At 35.3% G+C, this 17282-nt stretch overlaps 2 protein-coding genes across 2 annotated transcripts; one reads left to right on the top strand and one right to left on the bottom strand.

The window, feature by feature from the left end:
* Nucleotides 1–173: 173 nt before the first annotated feature.
* LOC140047014 (transmembrane anterior posterior transformation protein 1 homolog) lies at nucleotides 174–8433 on the top strand. The gene is made up of 12 exons (XM_072091812.1): nucleotides 174–534; nucleotides 728–858; nucleotides 1137–1255; nucleotides 1760–1922; nucleotides 3443–3578; nucleotides 4189–4286; nucleotides 5074–5224; nucleotides 5333–5442; nucleotides 5533–5592; nucleotides 5742–5810; nucleotides 6267–6343; nucleotides 7206–8433. Exons 1-12 carry the CDS (start codon nucleotides 288–290, stop codon nucleotides 7528–7530), a joined length of 1686 nt encoding a protein of 561 aa, XP_071947913.1. The 5' UTR covers nucleotides 174–287; the 3' UTR covers nucleotides 7531–8433.
* Nucleotides 8434–8558: 125 nt separating this feature from the next.
* Nucleotides 8559–11554, bottom strand: LOC140047017 (uncharacterized protein C6orf163 homolog). Its single transcript, XM_072091814.1, has 4 exons — nucleotides 11353–11554; nucleotides 10729–10931; nucleotides 10165–10367; nucleotides 8559–9763 (listed from the first exon to the last, which is right to left on the bottom strand). Exons 1-4 carry the CDS (start codon nucleotides 11468–11470, stop codon nucleotides 9388–9390), a joined length of 900 nt encoding a protein of 299 aa, XP_071947915.1. The 5' UTR covers nucleotides 11471–11554; the 3' UTR covers nucleotides 8559–9387.
* Between the last annotated feature and the right edge of the window lie 5728 nt (nucleotides 11555–17282).

Genomic DNA, 17282 nt, shown 5'->3' with positions numbered 1-17282 from the left:
TCACTTTATGTTGTAATGATGTCTTTTTTATGTGTTTTATTAATGTGGAACACACTGAATGAAACAAGTTTTGTAAGATGACAATAATTAATTTCACAGCAATATGTAAGAGGCGAATTTGTAAAATTGTAGGTGGCGCTCTCTTTTTTTTTAGAGTCAATCGGGTGTACGCATGTTTACCATGACCATTTTGCGGCATATGCGTTGGCATTTTTATGTCTTTTTTATGTCTGTATAATGCTCAACTATTAATTCCACGTATATTTTGATAACTGCAGGTTTTTATAATGCAGTCTGATACTAGCACTTTGGGAAAAGGTGATTTTATCACACAAAAAGATGGAGAGGAATCCATTGAGGCTAGGCCTCGGTGTAGCGGTGGTAGGCCGACGAAGGAGGAAGGTGACACAGATGGCGAAGCTGTCGGTGTTGACGTTGTACCACCATCTCCTCCTGAAACTTCGAAAGCTGAGGGGGTGGCTAAAAATGTGTCTAATACAAGAAGAGAAAGCTTTACGAACAATTCAGATAACAGTACGCGGTTTTAAACGTTTTTATTTATTAATATTATTAATTATACAATAATATAGCCTTCATGAATTGAAATACCGTATTTAATCGAATCAATAAACACCCAGCTTTTTAAAATATAAACTCCCCCCTCGAGTAAACACCTCCCTCTGTATTTCATCAAAAAGATAGACTTAATATAATGTTTATTTTTCAGATCTTTCTTTATTCAAGTATCTAAATGCAGAATTAACAAGAGGTTATTTTCTACAACATGATGAGGCAAAGTATGAACAGAAGCGAGAGCGTGTTTACACATTTTTTAAAATTCAAAAAGAAGTTGAAAAGGTATTAATTATTAATTGCGTTATACTATACAGTATTATTAAACTATGGATATATTTAATATCTCTATGCTTTTATTATTTCCCTTTTTCCATAGGTGTGTGGCTTTTGACTTTATTGTATTCTTATTTTCTGCTTTAATATATGGACAGGAGGATGTCATATCACTATAATATTTGGGCATATCACTACCATATTTGGACACATCGGACTTTTTTGTCAAACTAGTTTGATAGTGTAGCTTTATGTTTTTTATTGTACAGTATTCATTTCTTTAACAGATGATGTGGTATGGATTTTTCCTCTGCATGGATGCCTTTCTATTTTTATTTACATTCCTACCAATGCGAGTGTTCATGGCGCTCCTCAAGATATTTATTGGACCCTGTCAAATGCAACGGTAGGTTGTGGAGTGTGTGCTTGCCTCTTCATCATGAATTCTTTCTATATACTTTTTGTTTGGAGATATGAACATTTTATTTAGATCTCTCAGGGTTTTGGTAATTATATATGTTATCAAGAAGTAAGGAATGCAGTGTGTGACGTCACAGGCGGTATCGTGTGGTCGCTATGTCAGAGGAAAAAAAGAAAAAAAATTAGAAAAGTTATGACTGCAGATGGTCGTACAATGGCTATTATAAATTTTCTTGTGTGTAAGCCTTTTTGTTAAAATTTAATGCAGAAAACTTCACGCATACATCAAAATTCAGTTATCTTTGTAATCCAGGAGAAAATATTGAAAACCTGGAGCACAATATTAGTCAGGGAGACAGGTCTAAAATTCTGGAAGTCTCCCGTCCAAAATGGCACTGTAGTAAAGAAAAAATTAAAACTTTATTCAAAGTTTGGAGAGGTCACCCAATATAATAAAAGAATAACCATTTATTTTATATTTAATTGGTAGAGGTGGCCGGTGGCTTGAACCAGCTCAAATGTGTGACCTGTTAAAAGGCTTTATACTGATTGCCTGCAGCTGGATTCTTAACTCTGTAGACATCTCGATGTTATATCATATTGTCAGAGGCCAGGCTATGATTAAACTGTATATCATCTACAATATGTTGGAGGTATTAATGATTTCTTCTTTTAAAGGAAAGGAACACCCTGGGCTAAATGTGCCACTGTGCTTATAGATAAATGTAATAAAAACATGATTACAATGGTTCAAGGTACAATAGTAAGCAATTTAGTTAAAAAATAGACTTTTAAACGACAACATATCGGAAATTGAACAGCGCCATTTTGACAGGTTAAGAGCAATTATGTGACGTCAGATTAGGTGGACGCATTCAAGCAAATCCAAGCGTCCATCGTCTTAGTACAGTATTTCAATATGGAAGTGCGGGATATAACCATAAATAAAATCAATTAAATAGCCTAACATACCTAATATTTTCGGAATATGGCTTGGAGTTTTTATAATTCAGAAAATCTGGAACCAGAATATACAGAAAGAGAGTTAGTTTTGCGTCGTGCTGATGAGGAAAAAAGAAGAGAAGAAGAACATTCACGAGCATAACAAGCCGTCGAAGAATGGTGTACTTTCGGCCAGTGTATCTGTACTGTATGCCTTACTAGGCCTAGAACTTGTGTTAAACGAAAATAAAGTAGACACTGCATCGTCAACCAACAGCCTTCGTTTGGAAGGTTTGCCAGTTAATTCCCCTACCAAATCCCGTTTGAAACAGCTAGGCAATAAAAGTAACAATAGATTAACAATAGCTGAAAGATTTACGAATTGGCTTGCAGAAGAAAAGATCGATCGAAGGTTTGTTTACCAAGCCAGCGCATGCTCATACCGTGTCATCGCCGTCCTGCATGACCGCATGTCGCGTTATTAGCCAATCATATTAGCGGATTCGCTTAGCCAATAGAAGTGCCAAATGCAACCGCGAATCTTAAAATTTTCGTCGGCCGTATCTGACGTCACAAACAGGCTGCCATCAAATGTCTTGAAAACAGCTTTAAAATCCTGTTTACTAGAAAACTACAAATCCGATTTAAACATAAATTGTGCTGAATATTAAGTTGGTAGGGTTACTTTTATAATAGTTAGGTAAGATATTAGGTTGTTCCTTTCCTTTAAAGATATATTGTCCCCCTCAACAACTGAAAAAAAAAATGTTTTTTTTTGTTTGTTTTTTTGTCTTTTTATAAGTGAAATAATTAATTTTGTTGATTATTTATTTTATACAGAATTGATTAACTTTAAAACTGCAAAATGGTCTATTTAAAGTCTTTAAATAAGATTTAATTAATCTTCATTTTTTATGTTTTTGGAGGACAATACGTCTTTAAGGTTTAACTGTGATACACCAGGCCTCTTGGGCTTCCTAAAGTAAAAGAATTATGGTCAAGACATTCTTGACTTTATTCCCTTTCAGAAAAACATGGTGTACCACAAACCAGACTATTGGTTGCATTTGCAGTTATAGATAAAGCATGGAAATAATAGTTTTTTCAATTCTCAGTAAGAAAAATTTTAAAAAAAAACACCATTTTGCATCTGACTTAGTGTGTCCAGTCAAACTTTATTGTAAAAGTTTATGGTTTATTTTTAATTAACAATTTATTTGTTTGAATGCAGGTAGCTGACCGTTTGTTTTCATCATTTGGTCAAGACATTCTGGATGCTTTATTTTGGACGGCAACCGAACCAAAGAAGAAAAGGAGAGAACATTTTGGCATCATTCCGCATTTGGGATTAGCTATTGTTTATGTCTGTATCCTTTTCTTGGTGAAAGTTTTATATATTTTTGAAAGCCACACTTCTATCAATGAGGTTTAGGCATGTGGGCATTCTTATCAGTATTTTAACAGTGAAAGCAATAAGTGTCCATGTAAAGTTTCAATATGGTTAGCTCAAAATTCTGATTTTCAACAAAACAAGCGACTGTTGGTTAGTGTTTCCTTGTTAAAAACGCAAAACGTGGTTTACCATTAAAAGGTTGACCATGTCATTTGGATGTCAATTTTTTGTGTTATATATTTAGTCAAATTACCAAGGATAACCATAATCGAATACATTCATAAGACAAACATACAGTACATGCTCAACATAAACAAACTTTAAGAGTGGAGTTGTAATTTGTCATTAGAAAAATTCTGACATATGATATGAGAGGACCCTTGGATTGGTAGCCAATCATCCTAACCACCAAGCCACAACTCCACATACCACAACCATGCTTATAATTTATTAATTTCTATCGACACGGTTGACTTAATTGCATTAGTAAAATGACATAGAGGGTTTGACTGTGCTGAGCCTCATTCATTACTGCTTCATCCCATCTGTCTCTTTAAAGTTAAATACCTTAATTTAATTTTCAGTTTTACATGCTGTCTTAGTCTTATTCCAGGCTACTACATTGAATGTGGCATTTAATTCACACACAAAAGCTCTCCTCACCATCATGATGTCCAACAATGTAAGTCTGTGCCAGCTATTTTATGCAAATTACCTTGTCCTTCAGATAGGACATGAAGTCATTGGTCACAATGTATGTGCATGATAAAGAAACTTTACACTATTCTGATTATACCTTGTCCAAATTTCTTTAGTTGAACTGAAGGTAGAGTGGTACTCTACATTTTTTTTAATTCACAACATGGAGGATTTAAATGTGAACATTTTAACTATATTTTACACTTTGCTTAAAGAGAACTTGCCAGTTAAATTTAAAGTATTAATTTATCCAAACGTAAATATAATATAACAGCTCCAATAATTGGTGTTATTTATTACTCAAAGAGGCCTAAGCCATTTACAGCAACCAGCCATCCATTGAATTGTGGTTTGAGAGAATCAAAAGAGCTAAAATTGTTTATCTGATATTTACTTGTGTATCTACTGCCTTTTGTTTTGATTTTCTTTGTAACACCCTGTATGGCTAATTGTTTATATCTCATTGAATAGACTGTAGTTATAAATGTCTGCCTTTGGAATTATTGTTCATTCCTGATGATCAAATAAAGATTGAAACGTTGAATCATGGCTTGCCTCTTATTATTATTTGGAGTCAGTTTTATACTACTCCATGTTATTTAAACATAATCAATGCATCTATTGGTTTTTGTGTAACTTGATATTCTGTATGTATTTCATGTTAGTACTCTTTTACACAATCATGTGTAACTCACTGTTGATGTGTAGTCATTTGTGTAAATCACTTTTGATTTTCAAATTATTTATATAAACTTTTTATTTTGGTACAGTTTGTTGAGTTGAAAGGAAGCGTATTCAAGAAATTTGAAAAGCGTAATTTATACCAGATGTCTTGTGCTGACATACGCGAGCGCTACCACTACCTGGTGTTATTGTCAATTGTCGTTCTCAGAAACATGACAGAATTTTCCTGGAATCCAGGTAAGTTTAAATGATGTACTTGAGCCTGACCTACATTTTAGAATTGTAGAATCTCTCTCTTACTGCCTGTTTTCTAGCACATACAATTTGTTTTTCTTGAAATTTCAGAACATTTCAAACAGCTAATACCGGACATAATCTTGGTGCTGGCGGCAGAGGTTTTGGTAGACTGGGTTAAACATGCATTCATTACCAAATTTAACTGTATTTCAGCCGAGGTAATTGTTTTTTTACAACAGTTTTGGCTTTGCAATATGATAACTATATAAATAAAAAAAAGTATTAATTTGTTCTTGTTTTTCTTACAGGTTTATCTAGAATATCGTGCAAGTTTAGCAAATGATTTGGTATCAAGTAGAAAAAAGACAGTGAGTATTCTTTTTATCATGTATTTTAAATATTTTATATTATTTGTTTTAGTACACTGTACTAGTGTAATTAATAATGCATTAAAGATGTTGTTCCCAGATAGAAATACCCCTTATCAATGATCAATTTCCCCCGGTTTTTTATTTAGGCTTATTCAGATCACACAGACTTGGTGTCCAGACGAATGGGGTTCATTCCATTGCCAATTGCAGCATTGGTAAGTTCCTAGAATTTATGTTTTTTATGTATATGTTATGAACTATGTTACAAATGCATTCACAATCGGTATCGGTAAAATTCAGACGAATGGGGGTTCATTCCATTGCCTATTGCAGCATTGGTAAGTTCCTAGAATTTATGTTTTTTATGTATATGTAATGAACTATATTACAAATGCATTCACAATCAGTTTGAGTTTACCCCTTAAAATTGTTTGGTCGCATCGAAAAAACTTTTTTTTTGATGATGATTCTTCACTTTGTTGTTGTGTTGATTAATTCGTATGATGACATTACAAATCTTGATTATATTTAATTTTTTTTTTTAATGTTTATTTGTATGAAACACATAGTGTCATGTATTTCATTGCTTGTTTGTGTGTATTACATTCTGTATATAGATTAGTTGAGTGAAATATACACCTAAATTAAAAAAATTTTATTTACAATTTTAGGGAATACGTATCTTCACCCAGTCATTTAAAATGAGCGGATTCATATCAGTTATCATCATCATTCTTTCCTACATAAGGTAAATTGTTGTTTTTATTCAGTTCACAGATAACAAAGATAATATTATTATTAATAACCTCCACTAACATTTAAGATTATAGTTTTTTGAACTAACTAACAGAAAACTAAATACTTTACTTTAGTGGAGTTGTAGCTTGGTTGTATGCATGCTTATATTTCAATCCCAAGGTCCAGTGTTCGATCTTGTAACTGTAAAACAAATCTACTCACTAAGGCCAATTTGCACAGACGAGCAGTAACGGTAATACAAAATATAGAATCTATGTTATTCTTTATGACTATTTACACAAAATACGGAGCGGACGGCAGTTCCCGCTCAGGATAGATACAGATTCTACATGGAACAAGCTATTTGGTTTTTCCGCTTACCATTACCGCTCTTCTGTGTATATTGGCCTTAAATCTAAAATGAGGTTTAGTTTTTATCCAGCAATTGTCTAGTAAATTTGCTGCTAGGTTCGAATAAAGCAATTTTTAAATTGAAACGCTTGAAACACTTAATCTTATCCTTCCCATTTATTAACAGGAAAAGCCATAATATACGACAACTTAAACTAAATAGAAAAATGCATGTAACAAGCCAATGAAAATTAAACAGAATCGGTGCTTGATAGATGTAAATATAAATACAAATGAAACCGACAATTTATAGGAATAATATAGAACTGTGAAACATTAATGAGATGATAGATTTATAGAAAAATATAAATAGACAATGTAACAAACCGATGACATTTAAAAAGAAATATTACTGTAGTATAAGAAAAATGAATTTATATAAATATACAACAATTATAAACCTACTATAATAAAGACGTTCACCATATTTTTATACTGAAAAGCAGCATTTTCATTTACAGCATTACATTACTGAAGATTTTAATCAGCATCGTTTTACTCGGAAAAGGCTGTCAGTATGTTAAAGATTACAAACTAGATGAACCACAAACAAACAAAGCGCACTCAACCCTGAACAGGGAAGCATCTCAAAGTGCCCCAAACCTATATCCTGACCCCCAGTCACCAGGCCTAGTCCCTTCAGATAGTTCAATTTCTTTAACAGGAAGTGATCTGACATTTAGTAGTAGGGACATCAAGGCACCCGGTGGGGCAAAGAAAGTTCAACATAATAAATCGTTAAGTGATATTGATAGATATACTCTATGTAGTAATCAAATTGTTTAACGTTTATACCCTGCCCATATTTGAAATTAAAGGTGACATAATTTTTCCTAACCAATCTTGTGTCAACTAAAAGTCAAAGTAAGTCTGGTGTCCGGGTCCAATCAACAGTCACCGCAGATTGGCATCAGTACAGTACTTTCAATAAATGGATGACTAGTTGATCATACCCACAGTACCATTTTGATTTTATGAAAGGGAGGAAAATTTGCAATCAAGGTTGGTATAACTACAGTATCTAAAAACATATCATGTATTGCCGCTTTTGTAATGTACTGTACTGAAAATAAGGGGCCAACGAGAATGAACACACAACCCAATAATAATTGAATAACGAGGCATTAAAATATTAAATATATTTATCAGAAATCTGATTGATTGTTCTCGCAAATAAAAAGCTTCTCTAATACAAATGTCTTGTTGGTAATTAGCATTGGCCGTTGCAGGAGCATACATTAGTGCAGTGTAATCCATGTTTCTGACTGGATCATATAAATGCTGTGCACTCAAAGTAGCTAATATAAAAAAGATTCCTACCGTAGTTAAATTTGTAGTTTTTAATTTCAATATTTGATATGAAAATTCTGCTACCATATTTTGTCACACACTATTTATAAGTATTGTTAATATAACTGTAAACGTAATGTGTGTAAATATCGAATAAGCGTTAAAAGCTCTAAAGTTGCTGGCGGCAAAAGTTATTGGCTTTATATTTTTACTGCACATTTTCTCTAATTTAATTATGTATTTATATATTTTTATCTAATTATAATTTTGTCATTGAAACAATAGTTGTATGCTGCTCTACAGCTTAAAATTTAAAAAAATGTACAGATTAAACCAAATTATCAAATATGTTAATGAATTGTTTATTTCTATTTATAGCAATAAAATAATTTCCGTCATGGAAATAAAAAAGTTAATTATTGAAATTATTTCATTATTTTTACCCCAGGGTTTCTTGCAGTGGTGTAGCACAGAGACATTAGGCCCTGGTTTAAAAACCCCTTAGTGGCCCTGCAACGCTGGAGTTCTGGGATATTTTTAAGCCTGTTGTTTACTCTGAGCTCAGTTTCAAGCCTGTTGTTTCCCCTGAGCTCTGATCAGAGGTCCCTTAAGCTCTGGGTTTCATTTCATTTAATTTATTTTGTCTCATAAAAATACAATGGGTTTAGCCAGTGAGCGCTCATAGCCGTTATGCCACTAACTCCTTGAGCATACATTTTACTTCTGCGAGTTTCTAGAGGTCAATATGCCTTTAAATAATTCTGTTTTACTAGCTCTAGTAATGCTAATAATAATCCTTAATGAATATTCAGTTGATTAAAAACGTATAGAAAACATAAGAAACACTTATTTATTTATATATTTAATTTCAACATTCTTTTATAAATTCGTTACAAAAATGAAGGTTGACCCGGAAAAATAAATTAGTTTTGTCAATAGCACAAGCAACGATAAAAATCTGTACAAGCGAAAAAAGCTGATCATTCTGACAGTTAATAACTTGAGTAATACTGAGCAATGTGCACAAAAGCAAAATAAGCACACGAAAGACTGAATATCTTCATATTCATGTTAAATTATGGCACATCATACTACAAAATGTAAAGAAATCTTTGTGCATTTGCTACATAAATTGTGAACTTTTGTTTTTGAAAGATAAACAAAGGACGAACTGCACTGTGGGGACAAAATTGTCTACCCTCTATCTACCCACTGGAAATACATACCTGTAGACTACGCAGATTATGATAAGCACATTTTTATTAGAAAAAAAAATTGTGTGTTCTATGAAAAGACAAATGCTGAAAGATACTTTGGCATATAAACAAATACTTAAAAAAGAAAGCACACCGATTACTCAAGCAAGAAATCTGCCTGCCCTGGGCAAAATCCTTTTGTTTCATCTATAAAAAGCTGATAAGAATCCTTTAAGCCAGTGTACTTTTTCACCCATGAGTCTTTTTCTTTGGTCATTTGTTCCAGTTCATTGTCTGTTGATTTGTGCGCTTTTTCTTCCTTGCTAAGTTTCTCTTCCAATTTTGCGATTTCTTTGGCGTGTAACTGTTTCAATTTTTGCATTTCTGTTGCAGCTGTTTGCCTCTCTATTTTCTGTGTCTCAGAAACGGCTTTTGTTTTTTCATCTGTTAGTTTCTTGTCGAGGTCCTTCAGTGCATTTTCGTTGTCGTTTGCAGCTTCCTTTGCAGCCTTTTCTGTGTTCTTGGCAACCACTCTAAAATTTGAAAAAAAATTTTGAATATAAAAAGTGTCAGGAGTAAATTTTATAGTTGTTATTATTTATTTACTCTATTAACACACCTAGAAGTGTATGATTTAGTGTGCATTGATTTCATATTTCAATAATTAAAAGTACTATTGCACACCAAATTGTTTTGTAAACATTGTTATGCAATGTGATGGACATAAATATCGCACCAGGAAACCCACCAGTGTCTATTAGTGGCCCTCCAATGCAGGAGGCCTCAACATATTTTAATGCCTGTTTTTACTCTGGGCATTGTTCAGGAAGCCATAAGCTGGGTTTAGTCAGTGAGCTCTCACCATACTCTAGCTGTTACGCCACTGCTTGTACAGTACATGTTGTGGAATACAGTAGACAATACTATCTCTTACATGGCAACCCTTGCTGCCTCTTTAGCAGCCAAATTCTTTTCTTCCTCTCTTGCACACTGCACAGCTTTTATTTTCTCCTCTTCACATTCTGTCTTTAACTTTTCAACTGTCTTGCGCAATTGTTCCTCTCCAGATTCTCGTTCTGCTCTTACTTGCTCTATTGTCATTTTCTGCATCTCTCCTTCTATTCGCAATGCTTCTTCCTGAAAAGAATTTGATTAAGAATAACCTAATGAACATTTTGTACACATCAATATAATTAATAATACATCAATTGTGTTGTTTTTATTTCTGTCTTTCTACTTATTTCTCAATCTTCTTAATAATTTCCCATCTTCTGATTTTCCCAGTGCTATCTTTAAATGACTACTATTGTCCAGGTCCCATAAGTTTTATTTAGTATAGGCCTATGTGAACAGGTTTTTTTAATAAAAATTGTAAAAAAAAACTGTATTTGATTGAAAAACTTTTTTTCACATTTATTCATTTAGATTCAATGTGTTCCATATTTGGCATTAAAAAGTGTTATCCACCTGAACATACTATTAGGCTACTGTTCTGTACCTTAAAATCCCATTCATGTTGAGATTGTAAATCTTTTAATGCTTGTTCTTTTTCTTGACCACATCTTAGTTGAACTTTGTGTATTTCTGCATTTTTTAACCTCTCTCCCTCGGCCCATACAGAGTCTTCTGTCGCTCTGATGGCAGCTTCTCTTTCAGAAAATGCATCTCGTTCCCATCTTGTATGAATTGATTGGCCAATATCTGAAAAAAAAAATTTATATTATTATTTATAATAGCCTAGGTAGGTCTATAATATGTTAATATACAGTAAAAGAATATTAATATCTGTCTATTGTTCTTTCCTACACTACATACAGGTACCCTAAGCCTAATTATCTATTCTAGCCTAGCCTAGACAGTAGGCCCCTCTAGTAGGCCTAGATAGCTATAGATACTAGAAAGGTCTAGCTAGCTATATAGTGTACTGTAGTAGGCCCTAGGCTAGAATGGCCTACCTAGATAGTCTAGCTAGAGCTACTGTAGCTAGGCTAGTACAGTAGACTGTAGGGCCGGGCTAACTACTAGGCCTAGGCCTACCTAGATACTTAGACAGGCCTGGCCCTAGCTAGCTAGAGAGGGCTAGCTAGCTAGGATCATGCCCAAAACAAAAGCACTCACTCACCTAGTATACTACTGTGGGTAAAAGCTTGTGTCTGCACTGGTTTAGTGTCTTCATATCTGCGTGGTATTCCTGTGTAGTTCGGATTTAATGCTTTATTTGACTGTAACTTTGTATTCATTTTTCAATAACTGTTCAGGACGATAAAAACATGCGCCACACTTTCTTTTTAGTGAGAAAACACAACAGAATCACTGATGTGTAACTGTTGTCATAGCGAAACCAAGCCAGCGTATTTACGTTTCTATAACAACTAACTATAGGGGACGTCCTTTATTATTTACTTTTTTCCTGACTCGAGAGAGCTTGTGTCAAGCTAGCCGACAATAAGCCAGCCGACAATAAGCCAGCCCACTTTTATTTTTTCCAGCCGACAATAACTATGAAACGCCGTTTGTGTATTTTTTTACATTTTCAGTATTGCTTAAGGTTTTTATAGTATTAGAAATTCAATATTTGTGAGAAAATGGCGGATTGCTCCTGGGAGTCACTTGGTGGGATTATACTAGGGTACCTCCTTAGTCGTCCAGTATAAGTTAGAGTAGGACCGCTGGTCCTGTTTACTTAGCCCTCATCTTTTAAATCTGAGTGTAACTCAATTACGATTTTTAATATCATAGTGAAATTTGATATTGTATTTGTGAGAAAATGGCGGATTGCTCCTGGGAGTCACTTGGTGAGATTATACTAGGGTACCTCCTTAGTCGTCCAGTATAAGTTAGGGTGGGACCACTAGTCCCGTTTACTCAGCCCTCATCTTTTAAATCTGAGTGTAACTCAATTACGATTTTTTATATAGTGAAATTTGATACTGTATTTGTGAGAAAATGGCGGATTGCTCCTGGGAGTCACTTGGTGGGATTATACCAGGGTACCTCCTTAGTCGTCCAGTATAAGTTAGAGTAGGACCACTGGTCCTGTTTACTCAGCCCTCATCTTTTAAATCTGAGTGTAACTCAATTACGATTTTTAATATTATAGTGAAATTTGATACTGTATTTGTGAGAAAATGGCGGATTGCTCCTGGGAGTCACTTGGTGGGATTATACTAGAGTACCTCCTTAGTCGTCCAGTATAAGTTAGAGTAGGACCACTGGTCCTGTTTACTCAGCCCTCATCTTTTAAATCTGAGTGTAACTCAATTACGATTTTTAATATTATAGTGAAATTTGATACTGTATTTGTGAGAAAATGGAAGATTGCTCCTGGGAGTCACTTGGTGGGATTATACTTGGGTACCTCCTTAGTCGTCCAGTATAAGTTAGAGTAGGACCGCTGGCCCTGTTTACTCAGCCCTCATCTTTTAAATCTGAGTGTAACTCAATTACGATTTTTAATATTATAGTGAAATTTGATACTGTATTTGTGAGAAAATGGCGGATTGCTCCTGGGATTCACTTGGTGGGATTATACTAATGGACCTCCTTAATCGTCCAGTATAAGTTAGAGTAGGACCGCTGGTCCCGTTTACTCAGCCCTCATCTTTTAAATCTGAGTGTAACTCAATTACAATTTTTTATATAGTGAAATTTGATACTGTATTTGTGAGAAAATGGCGGATTGCTCCTGGGAGTCACTTGGTGGGATTATTATACTAGGGTACCTCCTTAGTCGTCCAGTATAAGTTAGAGTAGGACCGCTGGTCTTGTTTACTCAGCCCTCATCTTTTAAATCTGAGTGTAACTCAATTACGATTTTTAATATTATAGTGAAATTTGATACTGTATTTGTGAGAAAATGGCGGATTGCTCCTGGGAGTCAATTGGTGGGATTATACTAGGGTACCTCCTTAGTCGTCCAGTATAAGTTAGGGTGGGACCACTTGTCCCGTTTACTCAGCCCTCAACTTTTAAATCTGAGTGTAACTCAATTACGATTTTTAATATTATAGTAAAATTTGATACTGTATTTGTGAGAAAATGGCGGATTGCTCCTCGGAGTCACTTGGTGGGATTATACTAGGGTACCTCCTTAGTCATCCAATATAAGTTAGAGTAGAACCATTGGTCCTGTTTACTCAGCCCTCATCTTTTAAATCTGAGTGTAACTCAATTACGATCTTTAATATTATAGTGAAATTTGATACTGTATTTGTGAGAAAATGGCGGATTGCTCCTGGGAGTCACGTGGTGGGATTATACTAGGGGACCTCCTTAATCGTCCAGTATAAGTTAGAGTAGGACCGCTGGTCCTGTTTACTCAGCCCTCATCTTTTAAATCTGAGTGTAACTCAATTACGATTTTTTATATAGTGAAATTTGATACTGTATTTGTGAGAAAATGGCGGATTGCTCCTGGGAGTCACTTGGTGGGATTATACTAGGGTACCTCCTTAGTCGTCCAGTATAAGTTAGAGTAGGACCGCTGGTCCTGTTTACTCAGACCTCATCTTTTAAATCTGAGTGTAACTCAATTACGATTTTAAATATTATAGTGAAATTTGGTACTGTATTTGTGAGAAAACGGCGGATTGCTCCTGGAAGTCACTCGGTGGGATTATACTAGGGTACCTCCTTAGTTGTCTAGTATAAGTTAGAGTAGGACCGCTGGTCTTGTTTACTCAGCCCTCATCTTTTAAATCTGAGTGTAACTCAATTACGATTTTTTAATATTATAGTGAAATTTGATACTGTATTTGTGAGAAAACGGCGGATTGCTCCTGGAAGTCACTTGGTGGGATTATACTAGGGTACCTCCTTAGTTGTCCAGTATAAGTGAGAGTAGGACCGCTGGTTATGTTTACTCAGCCCTCATCTTTTAAATCTGAGTGTAACTCAATTACGATTTTTTGTATTATAGTGAAATTTGATACTGTATTTATGAGAAAATGGCGGATTGCTCCTGGGAGTCACTTGGTGGGATTATACTAGGGTACCTCCTTAGTCGTCCAGTATAAGTTAGGAGGGGACCACTGGTCCCGTTTACTCAGCCCTCATCTTTTAAATCTGAGTGTAACTCAATTACAATTTTTAATATTATAGTGAAATTTGATACTGTATTTGTGAGAAAATGGCGGATTGCTCCTGGGAGTCACTTGGTGGGATTATACTAGGGTACCTCCTTAGTCGTCCAGTATAAGTTAGAGTAGGACCACTTGTCCTGTTTACTCAGCCCTCAACTTTTAAATCTGAGTGTAACTCAATTACGATCTTTAATATTATAGTGAAATTTGATACTGTATTTTTGAGAAAATGGCGGATTGCTCCTGAGTAAACGGGACCAGCGGTCCTACTCTAACTTATACTGGACAATTAAGGAGGTCCCCTAGTATAATCCCACCAAGTGACTCCCAGGAGATCTTTTAAATCTGAGTGTAACTCAATTACGATTTTTAATATTATAGTGAAAGTTGATACTGTATTTGTGAGAAAATGGCGGATTGCTCCTGGGAGTCACTTGGTGGGATTATACTAGGGTACCTCCTTAGTCGTCCATTATAAGTTAGGATGGGACCACTGGTCCCGTTTACTCAGCCCTCATCTTTTAAATCTGAGTGTAACTCAATTACGATTTTTAATATTATAGTGAAATTTGATACTGTATTTGTGAGAAAATGGCGGATTGCTCCTGGGAGTCACTTGGTGGGATTATACTAGGGTACCTCCTTAGTTTTCCAGTATAAGTTAGAGTAGGAACACTGGTCTTGTTTATTCAGCCCTCATCTTTTAAATCTGAGTGTAACTCAATTACGATCTTTAATATTATCGTGAAATTTGATACTGTATTTGTGAGAAAATGGCGGATTGCTCCTGGGAGTCACTTGGTGGGATTATACTAGGGGACCTCCTTAGTCGTCCAGTATAAGTTAGGGTGGGACCGCTGGTCCCGTTTACTCAGCCATCATCTTTTAAATCTTAGTGTAACTCAATTACGATTTTTTATATAGTGAAATTTGATACTGTATTTGTGAGAAAATGGCGGATTGCTCCTGAGTAAACGGGACCAGCGGTCCTACTCTAACTTATACTGGACAATTAAGGAGGTCCCCTAGTATAATCCCACCAAGTGACTCCCAGGAGATCTTTTAAATCTGAGTGTAACTCAATTACGATTTTTAATATTATAGTGAAATTTGGTACTGTATTTGTGAGAAAACGGCGGATTGCTCCTGGAAGTCACTCGGTGGGATTATACTAGGGTACTTCCATAGATATCCAGTATAAGTGAAGGTAGGACCGCTGGTTTTGTTTACTCAGCAATCATCTTTTTAATCTGAGTGTAACTCAATTACGATTTTTAATATTATAGTGAAATTTAATACTGTATTTGTGAGAAAATGGCGGATTGCTCCTGGGAGTCACTTGGTGGGATTATACTAGGGTACCTCCTTAGTCGTTCAGTATAAGTTAGGGTGGGACCACTGGTCCCGTTTACTCAGCCCTCATCTTTTAAATTTGAGTGTAACTCAATTACGATTTTTAATATTATAGTGAAATTTGATACTGTATTTGTGAGAAAATGGCGGATTGCTCCTGGGAGTCACTTGGTGGGATTATACTAGGGTACCTTCTTAGTCGTCCAGTATAAGTTAGAGTAGGACCACTGGTCCTGTTTACTCAGCCCTCATCTTTTAAATCTGAGTGTAACTCAATTACGATCTTTAATATTATCGTGAAATTTGATACTGTATTTGTGAGAAAATGGCGGATTGCTCCTGGGAGTCACATGGTGGGATTATACTAGGGGAACTCCTTAGTCGTCCAGTGTAAGTTTGGGTGGGACCGCTGGTCCCGTTTACTCAGCCCTCATCTTTTAAATCTTAGTGTAACTCAATTACGATTTTTTATATAGTGAAATTTGATACTGTATTTGTGAGAAAATGGCGGATTGCTCCTGAGTAAACGGGACCAGCGGTCCTACTCTAACTTATACTGGACAATTAAGGAGGTCCCCTAGTATAATCCCACCAAGTGACTCCCAGGAGATCTTTTAATTCTGAGTGTAACTCAATTACGATTTTTAATATTATAGTGAAATTTGGTACTGTATTTGTGAGAAAACGGCGGATTGCTCCTGGAAGTCACTCTCGGTGGGATTATACTAGGGTACTTCCTTAGATATCCAGTATAAGTGAAGGTAGGACCGCTGGTTTTGTTTACTCAGCAATCATCTTTTAAATCTGAGTGTAACTCAATTACGATTTTTAATATTATAGTGAAATTTGATACTGTATTTGTGAGAAAATGGCGGATTGCTCCTGGGAGTCACTTGGTTGGATTATACTAGGGTACCTCCTTAGTCGTTCAGTATAAGTTAGGGTGGGACCACTGGTCCCGTTTACTCAGCCCTCATCTTTTAAATTTGAGTGTAACTCAATTACGATTTTTAATATTATAGTGAAATTTGATACTGTATTTGTGAGAAAATGGCGGATTGATCCTGGGAGTCACTTGGTGGGATTATACTAGGGTACCTTCTTAGTCGTCCAGTATAAGTTAGAGTAGGACCACTGGTCCTGTTTACTCAGCCCTCATCTTTTAAATCTGAGTGTAACTCAATTACGATCTTTAATATTATCGTGAAATTTGATACTGTATTTGTGAGAAAATGGCGGATTGCTCCTGGGAGTCACATGGTGGGATTATACTAGGGGACCTCCTTAGTCGTCCAGTGTAAGTTTGGGTGGGACCGCTGGTCCCGTTTACTCAGCCCTCATCTTTTAAATCTTAGTGTAACTCAATTACGATTTTTTATATAGTGAAATTTGATACTGTATTTGTGAGAAAATGGCGGATTGCTCCTGAGTAAACGGGACCAGCGGTCTTACTCTAACTTATACTAGACAATTAAGGAGGTCCCCTAGTATAATCCCACCAAGTGACTCCCAGGAGCAATCCGCCATTTTCTCAAAAATACAGTATCAAATTTCACTATAATATTAAAGATCGTAATTGAGTTACACTCAGATTTATTAGATGAGGGCTGAGTAAACG

This window comes from Antedon mediterranea, chromosome 4, assembly GCF_964355755.1.
Source record: "Antedon mediterranea chromosome 4, ecAntMedi1.1, whole genome shotgun sequence".
NCBI lineage: Eukaryota > Metazoa > Echinodermata > Crinoidea > Comatulida > Antedonidae > Antedon > Antedon mediterranea.
This window is presented reverse-complemented; position numbering and strand designations above follow the sequence as displayed.

Excerpts from the sequence above, each read along its gene's own strand:
- LOC140047014 (XM_072091812.1), top strand. The coding sequence starts at position 288 with ATGCAGTCTGATACTAGCACTTTGGGAAAAGGTGATTTTATCACACAA. Across the intron at positions 859-1,136 it reads TTCAAAAAGAAGTTGAAAAG|ATGATGTGGTATGGATTTTT; the intron begins GTATTAATTATT and ends TTTCTTTAACAG. Across the intron at positions 5,811-6,266 it reads CATTGCCAATTGCAGCATTG|GGAATACGTATCTTCACCCA; the intron begins GTAAGTTCCTAG and ends TTACAATTTTAG.
- LOC140047017 (XM_072091814.1), bottom strand. The coding sequence starts at position 11,470 with ATGAATACAAAGTTACAGTCAAATAAAGCATTAAATCCGAACTACACA. Across the intron at positions 10,932-11,352 it reads TACCCACAGTAGTATACTAG|ATATTGGCCAATCAATTCAT; the intron begins GTGAGTGAGTGC and ends TTTTTTTTTCAG. Across the intron at positions 9,764-10,164 it reads GAGGCAGCAAGGGTTGCCAT|AGTGGTTGCCAAGAACACAG; the intron begins GTAAGAGATAGT and ends TTCAAATTTTAG.